Here is a 15649-nt window from a genome sequence, read left to right as displayed (position 1 = left end):
AATGTTTATTCTGCCAATCCATGAGCAGGGAATGTCTTTCCATTTCTTTGTGTCTTTTTCTATTTCTTTTAACAGTGTTTTTTAATTTTCTTTGTATAGGTCCTTTACCTCTTTTGTTAGATTTATTCCCAAGTATTTGATTTTTTTTGTTTCTATAGTAAAAGGGATTTTTTTTTTAATTCTTCTTCAGATTTATTGTTGGTGTATAGGAAGGCTACTTATTTTTGCGTGTTGATTTTGTATCCTGCCACTTTAGTGAACTGATTGATTAGTTGAATTAGTTTTTCTGTGGAGTTTTTGGGGTTCTCTATGTATATTATCATATCATCTGCAAATAGTGATAGTTTGACTTCTTCTTTTCCTATTTGGATTCCTTGTATGTCTTTCTCTTGTCTTATTGCTCTGGCTAGGACTTCCAATATTATATTGAAAAGCAGAACACACTTGAAATTAAATAAGCCTTTTTTAGTTTTTTTATTTGCTTTCACTAAGGAAATATGGAAAGCAAATCTAATCACTTCATGGTATACCTCTCAGCAAGCACTTTGTTACTGTATATTGACATCTTTCCGCCTGCAATTGTTTTTCTATTCTCCCTTGTCCATGTAGGTTTAGATCTGTTTTCGTTGTTGTTCTTTCTTTTGTTTGGTTTTAATAACTATATTGGGATATAATTCCATTATCATAAATTTCACACTTTGAAAGTATACAGTTAAGTAGGTTTTCGTATATTCAGAGCTGTGTATAACACCATGGTGTAATTTTAGAACATTTTTACTACTTCAAAATGAAACCCTGTGGCTATATTAGTTATCCCCATCCTCCCTGCCCTTAGCCTTGGCAACCCCTTATCTGCTTTTTGTTTGTGTGGATTTGCCTATTCTGAAATACATAAATGGAATCTGAAAATATGTGTCTTGATTGGGTTTTTGCACTTATGCATACCGTTTTCAAGCTTTGTCCATTGACACTTGACTGTAGATCAGTACTTCATTTCTCTTTAGTGTTAGTTTCCCAGTGAAGATAACACATTTTTTTTTTTTTGTATGCATTCATCAGTTGATGGGCATTTGCATTGTTCCCACTTTTTTACTGTTAATAATGCTCTATGAACATATGTATATGGGTTTTTGTGTGAACATGCAGTTTCATTTTCTTAGATAAATACTTAGGTATGAAATTTTGTGGTCATACAGTAATTCTGTGTTTAATAATTTGAAGAACTGCCACACTGTTTTACATAGTGGAAGCACAATTTTATAATTCCTCAGCAATGTTCAAGGCTCCCATTTCTCTACATCTTCACCAGCACTTGTTATAATGTCTGTAAGTTTCAGGTATCCTCTTAGGAGTGAAATTGTACCTCATTGTGGTTTTGATTTGTATTTCCCTAATGCTAAAGATGTTGAGCATCTTTCCATGTGCTCATTGACCAATGATATATGTTCTTTGGCAAAAATCTTTTTTCTTTGAGCCTTCCTGGTGTTGCAGAGGTTAAAATCTTGCACTATCAAGCTATAGCCAGCCACTGGTGGCCTAAGTTCGAACCCCTGCCAATGAGCTAACCCATATATGGTGCAGCATACCTCTATTCTCCTCTCTCACCTGCTGCTCTCCTTAGCAGTGTATTTTCTTTCCTTTCCTTTTCCTTTCTTTTCTTTCTTTCTTTTTTTAAAAAGATTTATTTATTTATTTATACAAGCACTGGGTACAGTCAGAAGCGCGGGAGGGTGAGAGAATTCACCAGAGCCAGAGCGGGGAACAGAACAGGCAGAGTGATGAAATACACTGCTGAGGGGAACAGCGGGCGCGGCAGGAGAGGTCTGTTGCACCATGTGGGACCCTTACTGCTGGCCGGGGATTGAACCCAGCCGGGGATCGAACCGGCGCTGCAGAGGCTGTGGGCAGCTTCGCAGCCCAGCGCTCAACCGCTGCGCCACCAGGGGAGGCCCTCTTTTCTTTAGATTTATTTTTATTTTTATACAAGAACCGGGGTACAGGCCAGATGTGCAGGAGGGTGAGAGAATTCGTCAGAGGCAGAGCGGGGAACAGAATAGGCAGGTGGACCGAAGACACTGCTGTCCCCTCATTGGGTGTCACCCCTGCAGTGGTGAGACAGGAAAGGTTTGCTTCGCCAGGTGAGATTCTCGCTGGCCAGCTGGGATCGAACCCTGGCTGCAGAGGTTGTGGACAGCTTCACTTCACAGCATAGCGCTCAACTGCCTGTACCACCAGGGAGGCCCAGCAGTGTGTTTCAGTAGATCTGCCTGTTTTGCTCCCCACTCTGTCTCTGCTGAATCCTCTCACACCCTGCACCATTGTTTCTAGTGAAAGTCCCAAAGAGGTATCATTTATTTTAAACATCCTGTTGGCACTTTTGTCTTCTTTATTCTTCCATATTTTAGCCTCATATTTCAACAAGAAAACAAAAACCATACTGTTTGTACTCTTTCAACTGTCTGTTCAGCAAGACCTGTTAAAGAGAACACTTAACAAGCAAATCGGGGACAGATCTTTGTTAACATATACTAAAAAGATTAATATCCAAACTATATAAGCTATTCCTGTGAATCAGATAATCCAATAGAAAAGTGGACAAAAGATTTGACAAGCATTTCATAGAAGTAGAAACACTAGTGACCATTATATGTGAAGGAAAACTGTCACATTAACTATCAGGGAGATGCAAATAAATCACAGCAAGAACATCCATCAGATTGACAGATTTGTTTTTTTTTAATTCTTTGCTACTAAAGATGTGGACTCACTAAGTATATAAATTGTTACAAATATTTTGGAAAGAAATTCAGCATTAACCTAGTAAATTTGAAAATGCCCATAAACTAAGCAATTGTGCTTTTACCCTTGTATGACAAACTCTTGACTATGTGTGTGCCAGGGGTCAGTGACAATACAATGGATAAAATAAGTTGTGAAATTCTGTGCAACATTGAACATACATGAATTACAGCTGCACACAAACAACACATAACTTTCATGCATATACTAAAGAGCCAAAAATTTTAGAATATTTTGTGTAGCAATTTATATAATATTCAGATATAAAAAAACTGTCTATTTTAGGACTGTAAGCAGGTGCTAAAGCTGAAGGAAAACAAAGGATGATGAAAACCAAATTCAAGGAGAGAATTGGTTACCATGAGGAGGGACCACAGGAACATCAAGGGAAATAATGTTTTTCTGTTGGAGGATGGGTACTTGGGGATTGTTGGTATTTTTGTGATCTATGTAGACCTTTATAAATACTCTTTACTATCTGCTCAATATTTAATAGTAGTGTTTTCAAAGTGTTTCAGTAAACACACAAAATTGTTTTCTTTCAGATCTTTTAGATTAAGAGTTCTACTGGAACTCACTTTTCTGACTAGTGCTTCTGGGTTGTGAACTGGTACAACAGAGTAGGAACTTCTATAAATCTACTTATTTTGGGGAACATTGTAACTTACAAGTTGGTTCCTAACTGATTATCCACTATTTCTTCATATAGAATGTGTCTGTATTCTGGAAGAATAGTCATTGGCTTTCTTTTCTGTGTAATACTTTGAACAATTCCCATAGTTGTAGAAACTCTGGAGTTTTCCTTTTTTTGTCTTTGTGTTACTCATTTTTCTCCGAGAACCTCATCATTCTAGGTTTTACTTTGTTCCTTGAATGATTATAAAGAAACATGATTTATGAATTATTTAGTAGTTTTGTTTTCTCAATAAAACCCTTTTTTCCCTCACTGGAACAGCTAAGTACTAAATAAAGGAGTCAGCTTATTTGGAAAAGATGACAGTGAAGTGTTTTGAGTATTCACTTTTCTGTTCCTTAAAATGCGTCTCTTATTCTTTTTTGCTTTGTCTCTTAAAGTGCTTTTCCATGACTGCTCACCTCTAAAATTCTGAACCCCCTGTAGGATATGTCCCAGACACTGTTTTCCTGGCCTCCACATTGAGCCAGTCTTTAAGCCCCAAACCCTGAGTGTCAAGGATGTTGTGTGAATGATAGATTTTAAGCTCTTTCTGTGTCACCTCTCACAGTTCTGTATTTTACTTTTGAAATTACACAAGTTTCTTTGGATTTAGTGTAGATTAGCTATTACTGATTGATGAAGTTAGGGGTTTTTCCTTTTGTTTTTGTTGTTTTGCTATTGTAAAAATATATTACATTGATTATTGTTTGTGTGTTTGTCCCTGTATATTCTGGATACGAAACATTGTTACACATGGCAGAATTTTTCTAGTCTGCCTTGGTAGTCAAATCTTTGTGGTTATTGCTCTTTTCTGAGTGCTAGTAGGTAGTCCTCTGTTCCTAAGGTTACAAGCATATTTTCTTAAGGTTTATGGTTTTGGTTTTTTATTGAGGTAACAGTTTACAATATTGTTTGTGTTTTAGAGGTATAGGATTTCCTCCTTCAGGTGTTGTTACTACACCACACCACCAAAGCACCCTTATAATTTTATTTTTTAATATTTAGTTCTTTGACACAGATGAAAATTTTGGGGGGAATAGTGTGAAGTAGGGACCTAGATTTATTTTTTTCCCCAAATGGCTACCAGTTATTTCAGCACCATTTATTGAATGGTGAATACCTTTATTATGAGAACAACTAACCAAAATTTAGAGTACATATCAGGACTAGACACTACTTACCAAGTATTATCTTTTAATTTTCACACTAACCCATTTTATAGTTGAGGACGTATAGTGTACAGAGAGGGTAAGTGGTTGCTTAGGGTAACAGCTGGGTAAGTAGTGGAACTTGGATTTTGATCAGAATCTAGCTCCAGAGCTAGGGCATTTAAATGCAAATCTGATATTTAAATTGACAGATTTGTTATTTCCAAGGCAGCCCGGGCTAGTAATTGCTTTGATTTTTCACTTCTTGACTTTTGAAAAGTTAGTGCTGGAGAGATGGAAGTCAAATACATGTTTTATAAAATTGAAGTTGGTTATGGGAAATCTAGGGTTAAAAAAAACAGAGTACTTGTCAGGTTTATTTTAACATAATTTCTAAAAACAAAAAAGGGCGTAAGTTCTTTGAAAAAAGATTTATATATGTCATCCAGTCCTAAAATTGATATGACCAATTTTATTAGTAAAGTTCATTACTTAAGAGTGTGTTGGTGCCACTCTCAATATTTACATAATATTGAGATGGTTATCAGTTATTATCTTCTGAATTCCTTGTTCTTGATAGAACGACATTCAGATTTATCCAGTTAGCCCAACTAATTGGACTGGAATTCCAATTCTTTTTTTTTTTTTAAGATTTATTTATTTATTTATTTATTTATTTATTATTCATTTATTTATACAAGCACTGGGTACAGTCAGAAGCGTGGGAGGGTGAGAGAATTCACCAGAGCCAGAGCCGGGAGCAGAGCAGGCAGAAGGACCGATGTACACTGCTGAGGGGAGCAGCGGGTGGCAGGAGAGGTCTGCATGCCTCGTGGGACCCTCCTCCGGTGGCGGGGGAGCAGCTGGGGATTGAACCGGCGCTGCAGAGGCTGTGGGCAGCTTCGCAACCCAGCGCTCAACCGCTGCGCCACCGGGGAGGCCCTGAAATTCCAATTCTAATACTTCTTGTATTCCCTTGTGCTCTAAATGAACCTCTGAACTTCCGTTTTTTCACCTTTAAATTAGATTGTAATATTCAGGGTGGTATGATATTGAAATAAGGTATTATTTGTAAGTTACCAAGTTACCTAGCAAGATACATAGTATTCAGTAAAAATACTGTATATTTAAATTCCTTCTTCAAATACGAAAGTCCTTGGCTTAGGTTCGTAATTTGCTATTCCCATGTAGGTCTCTTATAGAAGAATACTATTCTTTTTATTTGGGAAATTTGAAGTAAACTATTTAAATAAGAATTCTTTGCTATTTTTTTAAAAGATGTATTTATTTATTTTATACAAGAGCTGGGGTACAGGCCAGATGCTGTGGGAGGGTGAGAGGATTCACCAGAGAGAGCCGGGAACAGAACAGGCAGACTGATGAAATACACTGCTAGGGGAGCAGTGGGCTCAACAGGAGAGGTCTGCCGTGCCATGTGGGACCCTCATTGCCGGCCAGCCGGGATCATCTGGCGCTGCAGAGGCTGCAGACAGCTTCAAAGCACAGCGCTCAACCGCTTGTGCCAACAGAGGAGACCCTTTTTGCTATTTTTTTATGAATAGATTTCTATCTTCAATAACTGTCAATTCAGTGTCTTTTAATAATTTCCTTCTGTTCTTACTCACTTCTTTTCGCCATTCTAGGATATATAGATACTTTTTTTCTGTAGAAATAGTTGTAGGACCTCCCCGGTGGTACAGCGGTTGAGCGCTGGGCTGCAAAGCTGCCCGCAGCCTCTGCAGCGCCAGTTCGATCCCCGGCCACCAGCAATGGTCCCACATGGCGCCACGACCTCTCCTGCCACCTGCTGCTCTCCGCAGCAGTGTATCTTGTCAGTCTGCCTGCTCTGCTCTCCCCTCAGGCTCTGGTGAGTTCTGTCACCCTCCCACGCTTCTGCCTGTACCCAGTGCTTGTATAAATAAAAGGAAAAAAAAAAAAGAAATAGTTGTAAGGACATTGCAATCTGTGAGAAGGCAAAATATAATTTAAATATTTTCTCCTTTATGATTTCTTAGTGTACTTTTAAAATCAGTCATTAGATACCACACCATACTGTGTTAATCAGATGGGCTCTGAGGTGCCTTGTAACTCTGAGATTGTCTCATTCTCGCAAGTGTGTATTGTCTAAAAAAGTTTCCTAAATAGATGTCATGTTCATCTTCCATTTTTTAAAAAAGATTTTATTTATTTATACACAAACTGGGGTACAGGTTAAAAGTGCGGGAGGGTGAGAGAATTCACCAGAGAGAGCGGGGAGCAGAACAGGCAGACGGGGCGAAGCAGGAGAGGTCTGCCACGCTATGTGGGTTTCTCCCTGGCTGGCCAGGAATCGAACTGGCGCTGCAGAGGCTGCGGACAGCTTCACAGTGCGGCACTCAACCCGCTTCGCCACCGGGGAGGCCCCTCATCTTCCATTTTTATTAGATGTTAAGATATTAGTCTCCAAATAACTTTATAGTTCTATGATACATTAAAAAGCTTAAATTATTTTATATGGTCGATTGTGAGTGAATTAGCCTGCTATTTTATGACATCTAAGCATTTATTTTCCTGAAAGAAGTTTCTTTAATATTAAATTCTCTTGAATAATTTAGAAATTACATTAAATTGTGTGACTTTCTGTAATTATCAGTATATTGTGTTGTATTTCTATAAAAATGCTGATGCAGTCTGGCCAATCCAGTGCCCAGGTAAGAGATGACAATAATGAATTACTCATTTTTTAGAAATATATTTGTGTCAAGTAAGCAGCATATACAATAAATATTGTTCAGTTGAATAAACAGCCCGTTTTTCAATTAGGTGGGTAAATGTGGTATGATAAAGTATAACCAGTAATACAGAAGTTCTTTCATAGAAAATTTATAAAATGGGATTGTTCGATGACATTCTATTTTGATAAAATGAGAAGAAATGATACATTACAACAGTGCGGTGTGTTATAAATGACTGGGTGTGTTACTTTGTCTCTCTTTTCTCACCTAGGTGCAGCAGTTGCTGGCATCTACAGAGTAGCAGGGAAGAACATGGCCCCTTTGGAAGCCCTGGTGTGGGGTGTTGGACAGACAGTTCTGACATTAATCATCTCTTTTTCAAGGATCCTTGCTACACTTTGAGGTTTCTGTGGAAATGTCTTTCTTCATATAAGGAAACAGATTCTCTGGAAATGGCGTTGTTAACAAATAGGAGATGAAGTTGTACAAGAAAAGTGGAAGGAGCAGGTCTAAAGAACAGGCCCTGAGCTGTGTGGAAAGATTGCCCTCTGGTGTTCAAGTGATTGCACTACACCACTGCACCTTACGTGCCTCCGTCCCAGGCAAGGCGCAATATGCTATGTGAAGCTACAAGAAAAGCACCTTGTTTAGCTGCCAATCAGGTTAACATTGGTGTTGAATCATCGTTCTTAACAGTGTTGTGTTAAGTTACAGGACGTTTTGAGGAATTGATATATGTGCCAAACTTTTTTTTTTAACATTGATCATGCGACAATTTGCAAGTGTAGATGTTAGATGAGTGCTGTGAACATATTTGACATGAATTCAGGTAATGTAGTGAGATTTTTGTTTTGTAATGCTAAATCCTGTATGAGTGCTGAATACCCAATCATTTAATATGAGATAAATTATTTGATTTTTAATGTTGAATGTTTATGGAATTTAGGGCTTTAATATGTTTAAGGCATTATTGTTATTTAATTTATGTTGAAAATATACTTAGCGGAAAACTAGTTAAAATCTTTTAAGAACTTAAAGTAGATCTATAGGGAGCATCCTTTTCACTCACTTAAATAATACTCTGAATAGTTTCCCTCCTACATGAATATTCTGTTGATATGAATTCAGAATTGTATTGGTCACACACATTGGTTGTAGTTTGTGTGTCATAAAAATATCATTTGAAAATTTCTTATAAATTTTGTAAGGAAAGAAGTCTGAAATGCATGTTGCATTCTTTGACCCTTCTGAAGAAAGATTTTGCCATGTATCTCATGGAGAAAACCTCTTTATAACTAGTATCTCAGTGGGATTATTCTACTTGTTGGGTACACCTTAATTTTTGACAAAATGTAAACAATCTTTCATTATGGAGTATTAAATATATTTAAAGAGTGGCCTAAATTAGGCTGTGAAAACAAAAGCCTCATTTGTAGATAAGTAACAAGTAAGTTATATTAGGAAGAGTATAAACTCTCATACTTTGGATATGTGCTAACAACATAATTTTGCTAAGTAAAAATTGGGGAATATAGTAAATTCTAAAATGTGGCAGTTAATCCGAGCATATCAATACAGTTCTGACCATATGTTGGAGTGATTAAGTTGTTCAGTTATTTATGCTGTTATTTAAGTTTACTAGAATCTATATTGACATTTATTAGAAATGAAAAATGTCTTTAGTATAAAAATTTTAAGAAATTTGACTATATAACTTTTTAAGAGTACAGGAAGTAAGGAGAACAGAACCTGGTTGAATTTGCCTCCTACTGAGATTTTTAAGATTCCTAGTATAATTATATATGTGGTAATTTAAAAGAAAAGCAACTGATGACAATATGAAGTTAAGGTCAGTTCACAAACTAATATTACGCACTCTAACCTCACCGTTTTACAACTTGATTTGGTTAAAAAATAGGTTTCTATTAGGTTCCATTCAAATTTAAAAGTTGAATATATCAAAAACTTAACACTGTGGAGTTGATGGCATGAAAGCCAATGTGCGGGGTTTACTAAGGCTGTGACTTGGAAATTTATTTAAAAAAAACAAACAAACACTAAACAACTATGTATTCTTAGAGATCTTTGAAGTAAATCTTACGATTGATTCTTTTTATTATACACAAGCTTGTAATTATTTTCATGTGTTCTTTATATTCCTGATGTGTTCCCAAATTAAATTTAGTCATAACTTTTCCAAGTCAATTTAATTTCTCCTTTGCTGTTAGATTTGAGCTGTGCTTCTTTACCTTGCTTGATTGACTATTCTATCAGTAATTTGAAGTGTTCCTGTTCTTTGAGAGGAATTACCAATAGCATGTTGAAATTGTTTCAGACTTATGAATATAATATTTATTTATTTTAGCATATGGTTATTTTATGAGTTAAGAAAGTTGTCATGGTAGGGTAATGTAGAGCATATGATTCAGAATCCAAAATTAACCAGAAAAAAGCTTTGATACATTATAAATATATGAATGCATGGACCAAAGAGATTTAAACTCCTGTTTTTACTCTAGAATGGAAGTATAATTGGATGGTTAATAATTAATTTGTAGGATATCCTGCATTTATCTCATTATCAAGTTGCTTTACATTATGAAGTGTGTGTGTGTGTGTGTGTGTGTGTGTGTGTGTGTGTACACTTTTAACATTTGGGGAATATTTTATTTCTTTGCTGTTTTCAATTATTTCCATTGGGATTTTGTGCAACTACCACTGTTTTGATGTCTTGAAATTCAGTGGAATAGTATGAATTGATAAAAATTGTCTTAATAGCTCTTTCTACGCTGAGATTTTTAAAGTTAGTGGTTTTCCTATAGCGAAGAAACGTTTAATGATATACACACGTGTATATATCACTATATACATATATAAAGCTGCTATATATGAATACAGTCTAATTGGAAAGCTTTTGTTCAATGACTTTTCATGTTCCGGTGGAGAATTTGATGCATTTGTTCATTTGAATGATCTTTTAAAGAGTTTTGGGGATGTTTGAGATTTGTGAATTTTGGGAAATTGTTCTTGGTTTAACACTGCTGGAGACTCTTGTTTATGATACGGCAAAAACCCTTGTTATATTTGGGTTATACCTTTTAAAATGTGATACAGCAATTAATTTTTTTGAGTGGGATAAATGCAGGAAGGAATGGGGATATCCTCTGTAGTTTAAATTCCTTTATTTAAAAGAAATGTGTTTAGTAAAATATTGCTGACAGTGTAATCAGTTCCCCAAAGAAGAGATTCGCATGTACCCACACTATTACTTAACATCCCAGTTAGAAATGTCTGTAGATCCAAGTTAGTCAGAGGGCCTCAATCTAAACTGCAAATAATGCTTAAAACCACTAAGTGAAGGAAGTGCAGGTAATCTGCCCCACATGAATGATTCCATGGGTTGCTTGGAAAAAGGAAGGTCCTGAGTGGTGTCTCCCTTCAGTACTTGCAGTTTAATTATTCTTACTTTAAATCTTACCAACAGTGTTAAGTTTATAATTCAATGTACTTTCTTAGTATTTGAGCATACATTTCCAAAACCACTTAAAAATGTAAACATTTTGTTTGTACTTTAAGTGAGAAATAAAGAAATGTGCTTCCCTGTATGTTATGTACTTGTGCTATAAGGAACTGGTAACTTAAAATGAAATCATGTTGGAAAAGGTCTTTAGAGAACCTCTAATTAAAATGAAGAGAGTGGGGCTGCTGTGTTAATATGCCCAAGCTGACACCAACTAATTCAATTCTCTAGACATTTTTGTTGGATCTGCTATGTCAGGGATTTGTATGTATATTTTCTGTACTAAGTACAAAGAATGACTGCCCTGATTCCCCAAGAGCTACCAAGGTGATTTTACTAAAAAGATTAGGACAACATTTTTCTCCCAAGTTGAGAGTTGAAGTCCTGTTTTTCTGCCCCCCAGTTCAGATTTCCCCCCGTTTATCCAGCAAATGGAACTTCAGTAACTGAGATATCAATGCCATGACATAGTGAAGAATATGCTAGAATCTAAACAAATGACATAGATTTGAATCCAGACCTATAACTTCTCAACTTTTTGCTTAAGAATGGCAAAGCAGTGTATTTTGATAGTAATCAATCATCATTAGTATTTTTTAAATTACATTTAAAAATCCAATTAAATGTGTTTTATAAAATGTACCTCTTCCTTGTCCACATTTTCCCTACATATATTTTAAGAAGGAAACTAAAAAAATTCTCTTAAGACCTAGTTTCCTTTACCCAGTCTCTTAGTAGATACTTATCTAAGAGCACTTTTGGGAACTGGTGGTGGTGTAAATGTCCAGAGCAAGCAGGATTCGATTACAGCTTGTGTTTACGCCAGTTAAAGAAACATGTAGAGTCAGCCAGCATTTCCTCCTTTATCCTATCCTTACTTTCCTTGGATTCATTCAGCCAACATCCATTAAATCTCTGTTAGATGGCGCCTTTACTATCCTTGTTCTAGGGATGGAAAAGTGTCCTCTCTATCTGTCCACCTCTCTTCCACCCCACTGGTCTTTTCCTACCCCTTTGGGTATTTAGTGTCGATCCTATAGGAGGAAAGATCCACGCTTCAGTATCTACCAAGTCCTTGCTTCGATGGACCAAAGTTGCATAAGTGCTAGTAGTTGTTGATATGGGTTTTTAACTTAAAAAGAAATACTTACTATGAATTTGTACATTTTACCATTCAAGAAGTAACAAGATGCTAATACTATTAAAAATACTACTTCACTCTTGCCATTACACATTTCTCTTAGAAAGTCTTCATCAGAATCTTTTCACAGAACCATTGTTTTCTTTTTAAGATGTGAGGAATGTCAAACGTTACTGAGGAAATTCTAGTCAGCCTAGACTTGGAGAAATTTAGCAATATTTCCTGAGTAACTGGGTAAATTGCTGTTTCTTTTAATATAAATCACAGGTGAGAATTTCAGTGGTTAAACTTGACTAGTAATTAAATGGTCTGATAAGTTCCTTTGATGTTAGACCTTTTTGTGACATCTTGGAGGGAGACCCTCCAACATAAAGAGGACATTTTTGATTAAAGATGAGAACAAATTTTCAAACTGGTGATAGCATTTCGTAGCAGAGGGAAGTTTAAAGACGGAAAGAAATGTGTAGGAGTAACACACAAAACAAATGCATATTACATTGTGTGAATTTAATTTCCCCCTTTTGTTGAGACTATAAAACCACATTGTATGAAAATGTGTACTGCATGTTTATAAAATTCTGTGTTTCTGTATATAGTGAGACTTACCACAAAGCATTTTGAAATTTTATTATTCTGTGTGTGTGTGTGCGTGTGTGTGTATGTGTGGTGGTGGTGGTGGTGGTAGGTTTGCTCTTCTAACTTAAGTTTCTCTGTTCAGTGTAGGCAATACAATATTTTTTGAGGAGGTTGCTGAATTAGTTATCTAAAAATATATCAGTGAATTTGTTTGGAGGAAGCAATTCTTATTATATAATTTTCAAGAAATACGGAGATGTACCAGTTAGTATACTTCATTAATTTAGTGGAAATTCCCCAAATTTCTGAGTGAGCTGAGCTGTGAACTGTAACCATGTCCTCCCCTGAGTCTAGGGGACTCATTTTTACATTCTTCACATTCATTGCACACATATTGAATTTATAAAATAACCCTTTCTTGATTTTAAGAACTAATTTAACAGTTTCTAAAAAATTTCTCTCTCCTTCCATATAGATGCCATATTATAGTTTAAACATATGTGCAGCTTGTTGCTAGAAGTGCTGGCTTAGAGGAGAATATTCTTAATACCTTATGGTTATACAGTTATAATCTTACGGAAAAATACTATAGGCAAGTCAAGAAAGCATGAACCTCATTTTTAAAAAATTATATCCCATGCCATTATATATCTCCTCTCAATGATAAGATGACTGTGCCCTTTTGAGGAATGTATTTATGTATGTAACTGAGACTGGAAAGCAGCAGTGTAACATAAATATATAGAAAGAGAAACGATAGTATGTATTGTGGCAAATACAAAATCAACGTAACTGATCATTTCAAAAGAAAATTGTCACTTTTTTTAAAAACCCTATATAAATGAATGTTAACTTGATAGTACTGCTGATGAAATGTTTCCTTTGTTTTTAAATTGAAGTATTTGCACATCATCACTAAATATCTTTGGGAAAGAACATTTTAAAGTTTTCTCTGTAGAAAGCAAAATAGAGGCACTTGTTTGAATAATAATAAAAATGACTTTCTTTCAGTACTGGATTAGTGGAAGGTCTCATGGTTGACACTTTCTTAGTATCTGTGATATCAGATGCATTTATGATGGAGAAATTTATTAAAATTGTAGCCCTCTGCCCACACACACACACACACACACACACACACACACACTCAGGGGGAGGGGAGACATAAGCTCTACATACCAAGATGAGCATAAGAAATTCTACAGTATTTTTCATTTTGCTCATATACTTGGTAAAATTCATGTGATTTGCCATAAAGTATTAACCTCTGACTCTAGTCCATTCTAGGATGAGGGGATCAATTCTATCTTAATTAAAATGTCTTTATTTAAATAGTAAGAATATAGTTTATGATAGGTATTAAAAGGCTCATTTTCAAATTGTATTAACTGTCAGACCACTGATGAATCATTTAGTAAACTACAGTACAGTTTCTAAACACTAAATGATGCCTTAGTGCCTTGGAAGTTAAGATACTTTTGCAAAGTGAATTTAGAAAGATCCGGCATTGGTAGTTCAGCGTTTAGGAGCAGTGTAATTGAATTAACTTTTGGTTTAATAAAATTCACTTGTTTTACTATTGACTATGATAGATGACAACTACTTTCAGAACATTTTCATGATGTGGTATTTGTCTCTCTTCTTTTTCCAAGTTAGTTTGAAGTGGTGAAAAAGGTAGTCAAGATAGTTACATGTGGGATTTAAAAAAAATTAATTTTTTGTAAACTAGAGATTCAAGTGTGAACAGTGTTAGTTTTATATTGTAGTATAAGGGCAGACACTTTATGTAACCTTTAGAAATATGTTTACCATCAGGGATTTATTTTTACTATAGAAATACTTAATGTACTGTGAAGTTTAAAGACAGGAAGAATAAATGTTGGAGGGTAATGCACAGAAACAAAGGCATATATGATGAAGTACCCTACATTATGTGAACATGATTCCCCCCCTTCTGTTAAGACTATAAACTACACTGTATGAGTATGTGTACTGCATGTTTACATAATACAGTTTAATTTTGAAGGATTATTTTAAAAACTATGTTTATGTATGATACCTAACAAGCTGTAAATATTGTATACTATTGATTTTTAATTTTATATAAGCAATTTTTTAATTTCCTAATTCATGTACAAATCTCATTGTGTATATAGCATAATTTCCTGGAGAACACAAATTTTGCAGTGAATTTTAATTATTTTAATTGTGGTAACCATCAGGTTAGCCTTAGAAACCAAAATCTTTATTTTATTTTTTCCACCTACTGTTTTCAAAGGGCAGCAATAAACATGCAAGTTATTTTTGATTATAGAAAGTTGATCTGCAAGGACAAGATCTAGGTTCCAACTTGTTGCTTTAAAAAAAAATGATGCACAATTAAAACCATCCACTGTCTAATCACTGGGCCATTTCTGAGGTCCACATGTGTCTCTCCTCTTTGTAACATACAGGGCGAGCTCTTTACTGATACACACAAAATAACTGTTAAAAGTGAATCCAGCATTTCAGTGTCATTACACAAAATTTATTAGATTAAAAGTTTGTAATATACAGTATTTTAATAAAGTTTCTGTATTCAATTTCATGCACTTATATATAAATAAACCTGTCTTTAAAAGCTTTATGAAGTGTTTTATTCTTGAGGAAATCTTTCAGCTCATTCACTGTAGACTCAAATGTTTTCTGTCACCCTTTTATCAGTTTTTCTGAGCCAATATTACTTATGGATTTTGAAGGTGATGCTAAAGAGATAATAAGACATACAAAAAATAGACTTTGCCTAGTTTATAATTTTACCTTGGATCATCCTAGACCACATAGGCAGCTATTTCTAAATTACTGATTTTAAACATCATGTTGCCACTTTTAAAAATAAATGGCTAGTATTTACTATTTATTATCTCTTAGCTATTCCCTTTGTATTCTTTAACACTTGGGATAAATTTTCAAGTTAAGTGTTTTATCCCCCTTTTACAGATGAAGCAGTTGAGGTTCAGAGATGAGAAACTTCTCAAGATCAACAACTTATAGTTGTGCTGAGCTGGGGTTTTCTTACTCTATATTATCTTTGTA

General features: G+C 35.2%; 1 protein-coding gene across 1 annotated transcript in view; it reads left to right on the top strand.

The window, feature by feature from the left end:
- The window catches only part of TMEM170B (transmembrane protein 170B), a 43708-nt gene extending 30026 nt beyond the window's left edge, over positions 1-13682 (top strand). The window contains exon 3 of the mRNA XM_037519223.2: positions 7609-13682. Within this exon, the coding sequence (XP_037375120.1) occupies positions 7609-7739 (131 nt within the window). The 3' untranslated portion in view covers positions 7740-13682. The remainder of the gene's footprint in view (positions 1-7608) is intronic.
- Positions 13683-15649: the final 1967 nt, after the last annotated feature.

Source organism: Talpa occidentalis, unplaced genomic scaffold (genome assembly GCF_014898055.3).
Source record: "Talpa occidentalis isolate TD23 unplaced genomic scaffold, MPIMG_talOcc4v2.1 talOcc4.2, whole genome shotgun sequence".
Taxonomy (NCBI): domain Eukaryota; kingdom Metazoa; phylum Chordata; class Mammalia; order Eulipotyphla; family Talpidae; genus Talpa; species Talpa occidentalis.
The sequence above is the reverse complement of the archived record's forward strand: the minus strand, read 5'-3'. Positions and strand labels throughout refer to the sequence as shown.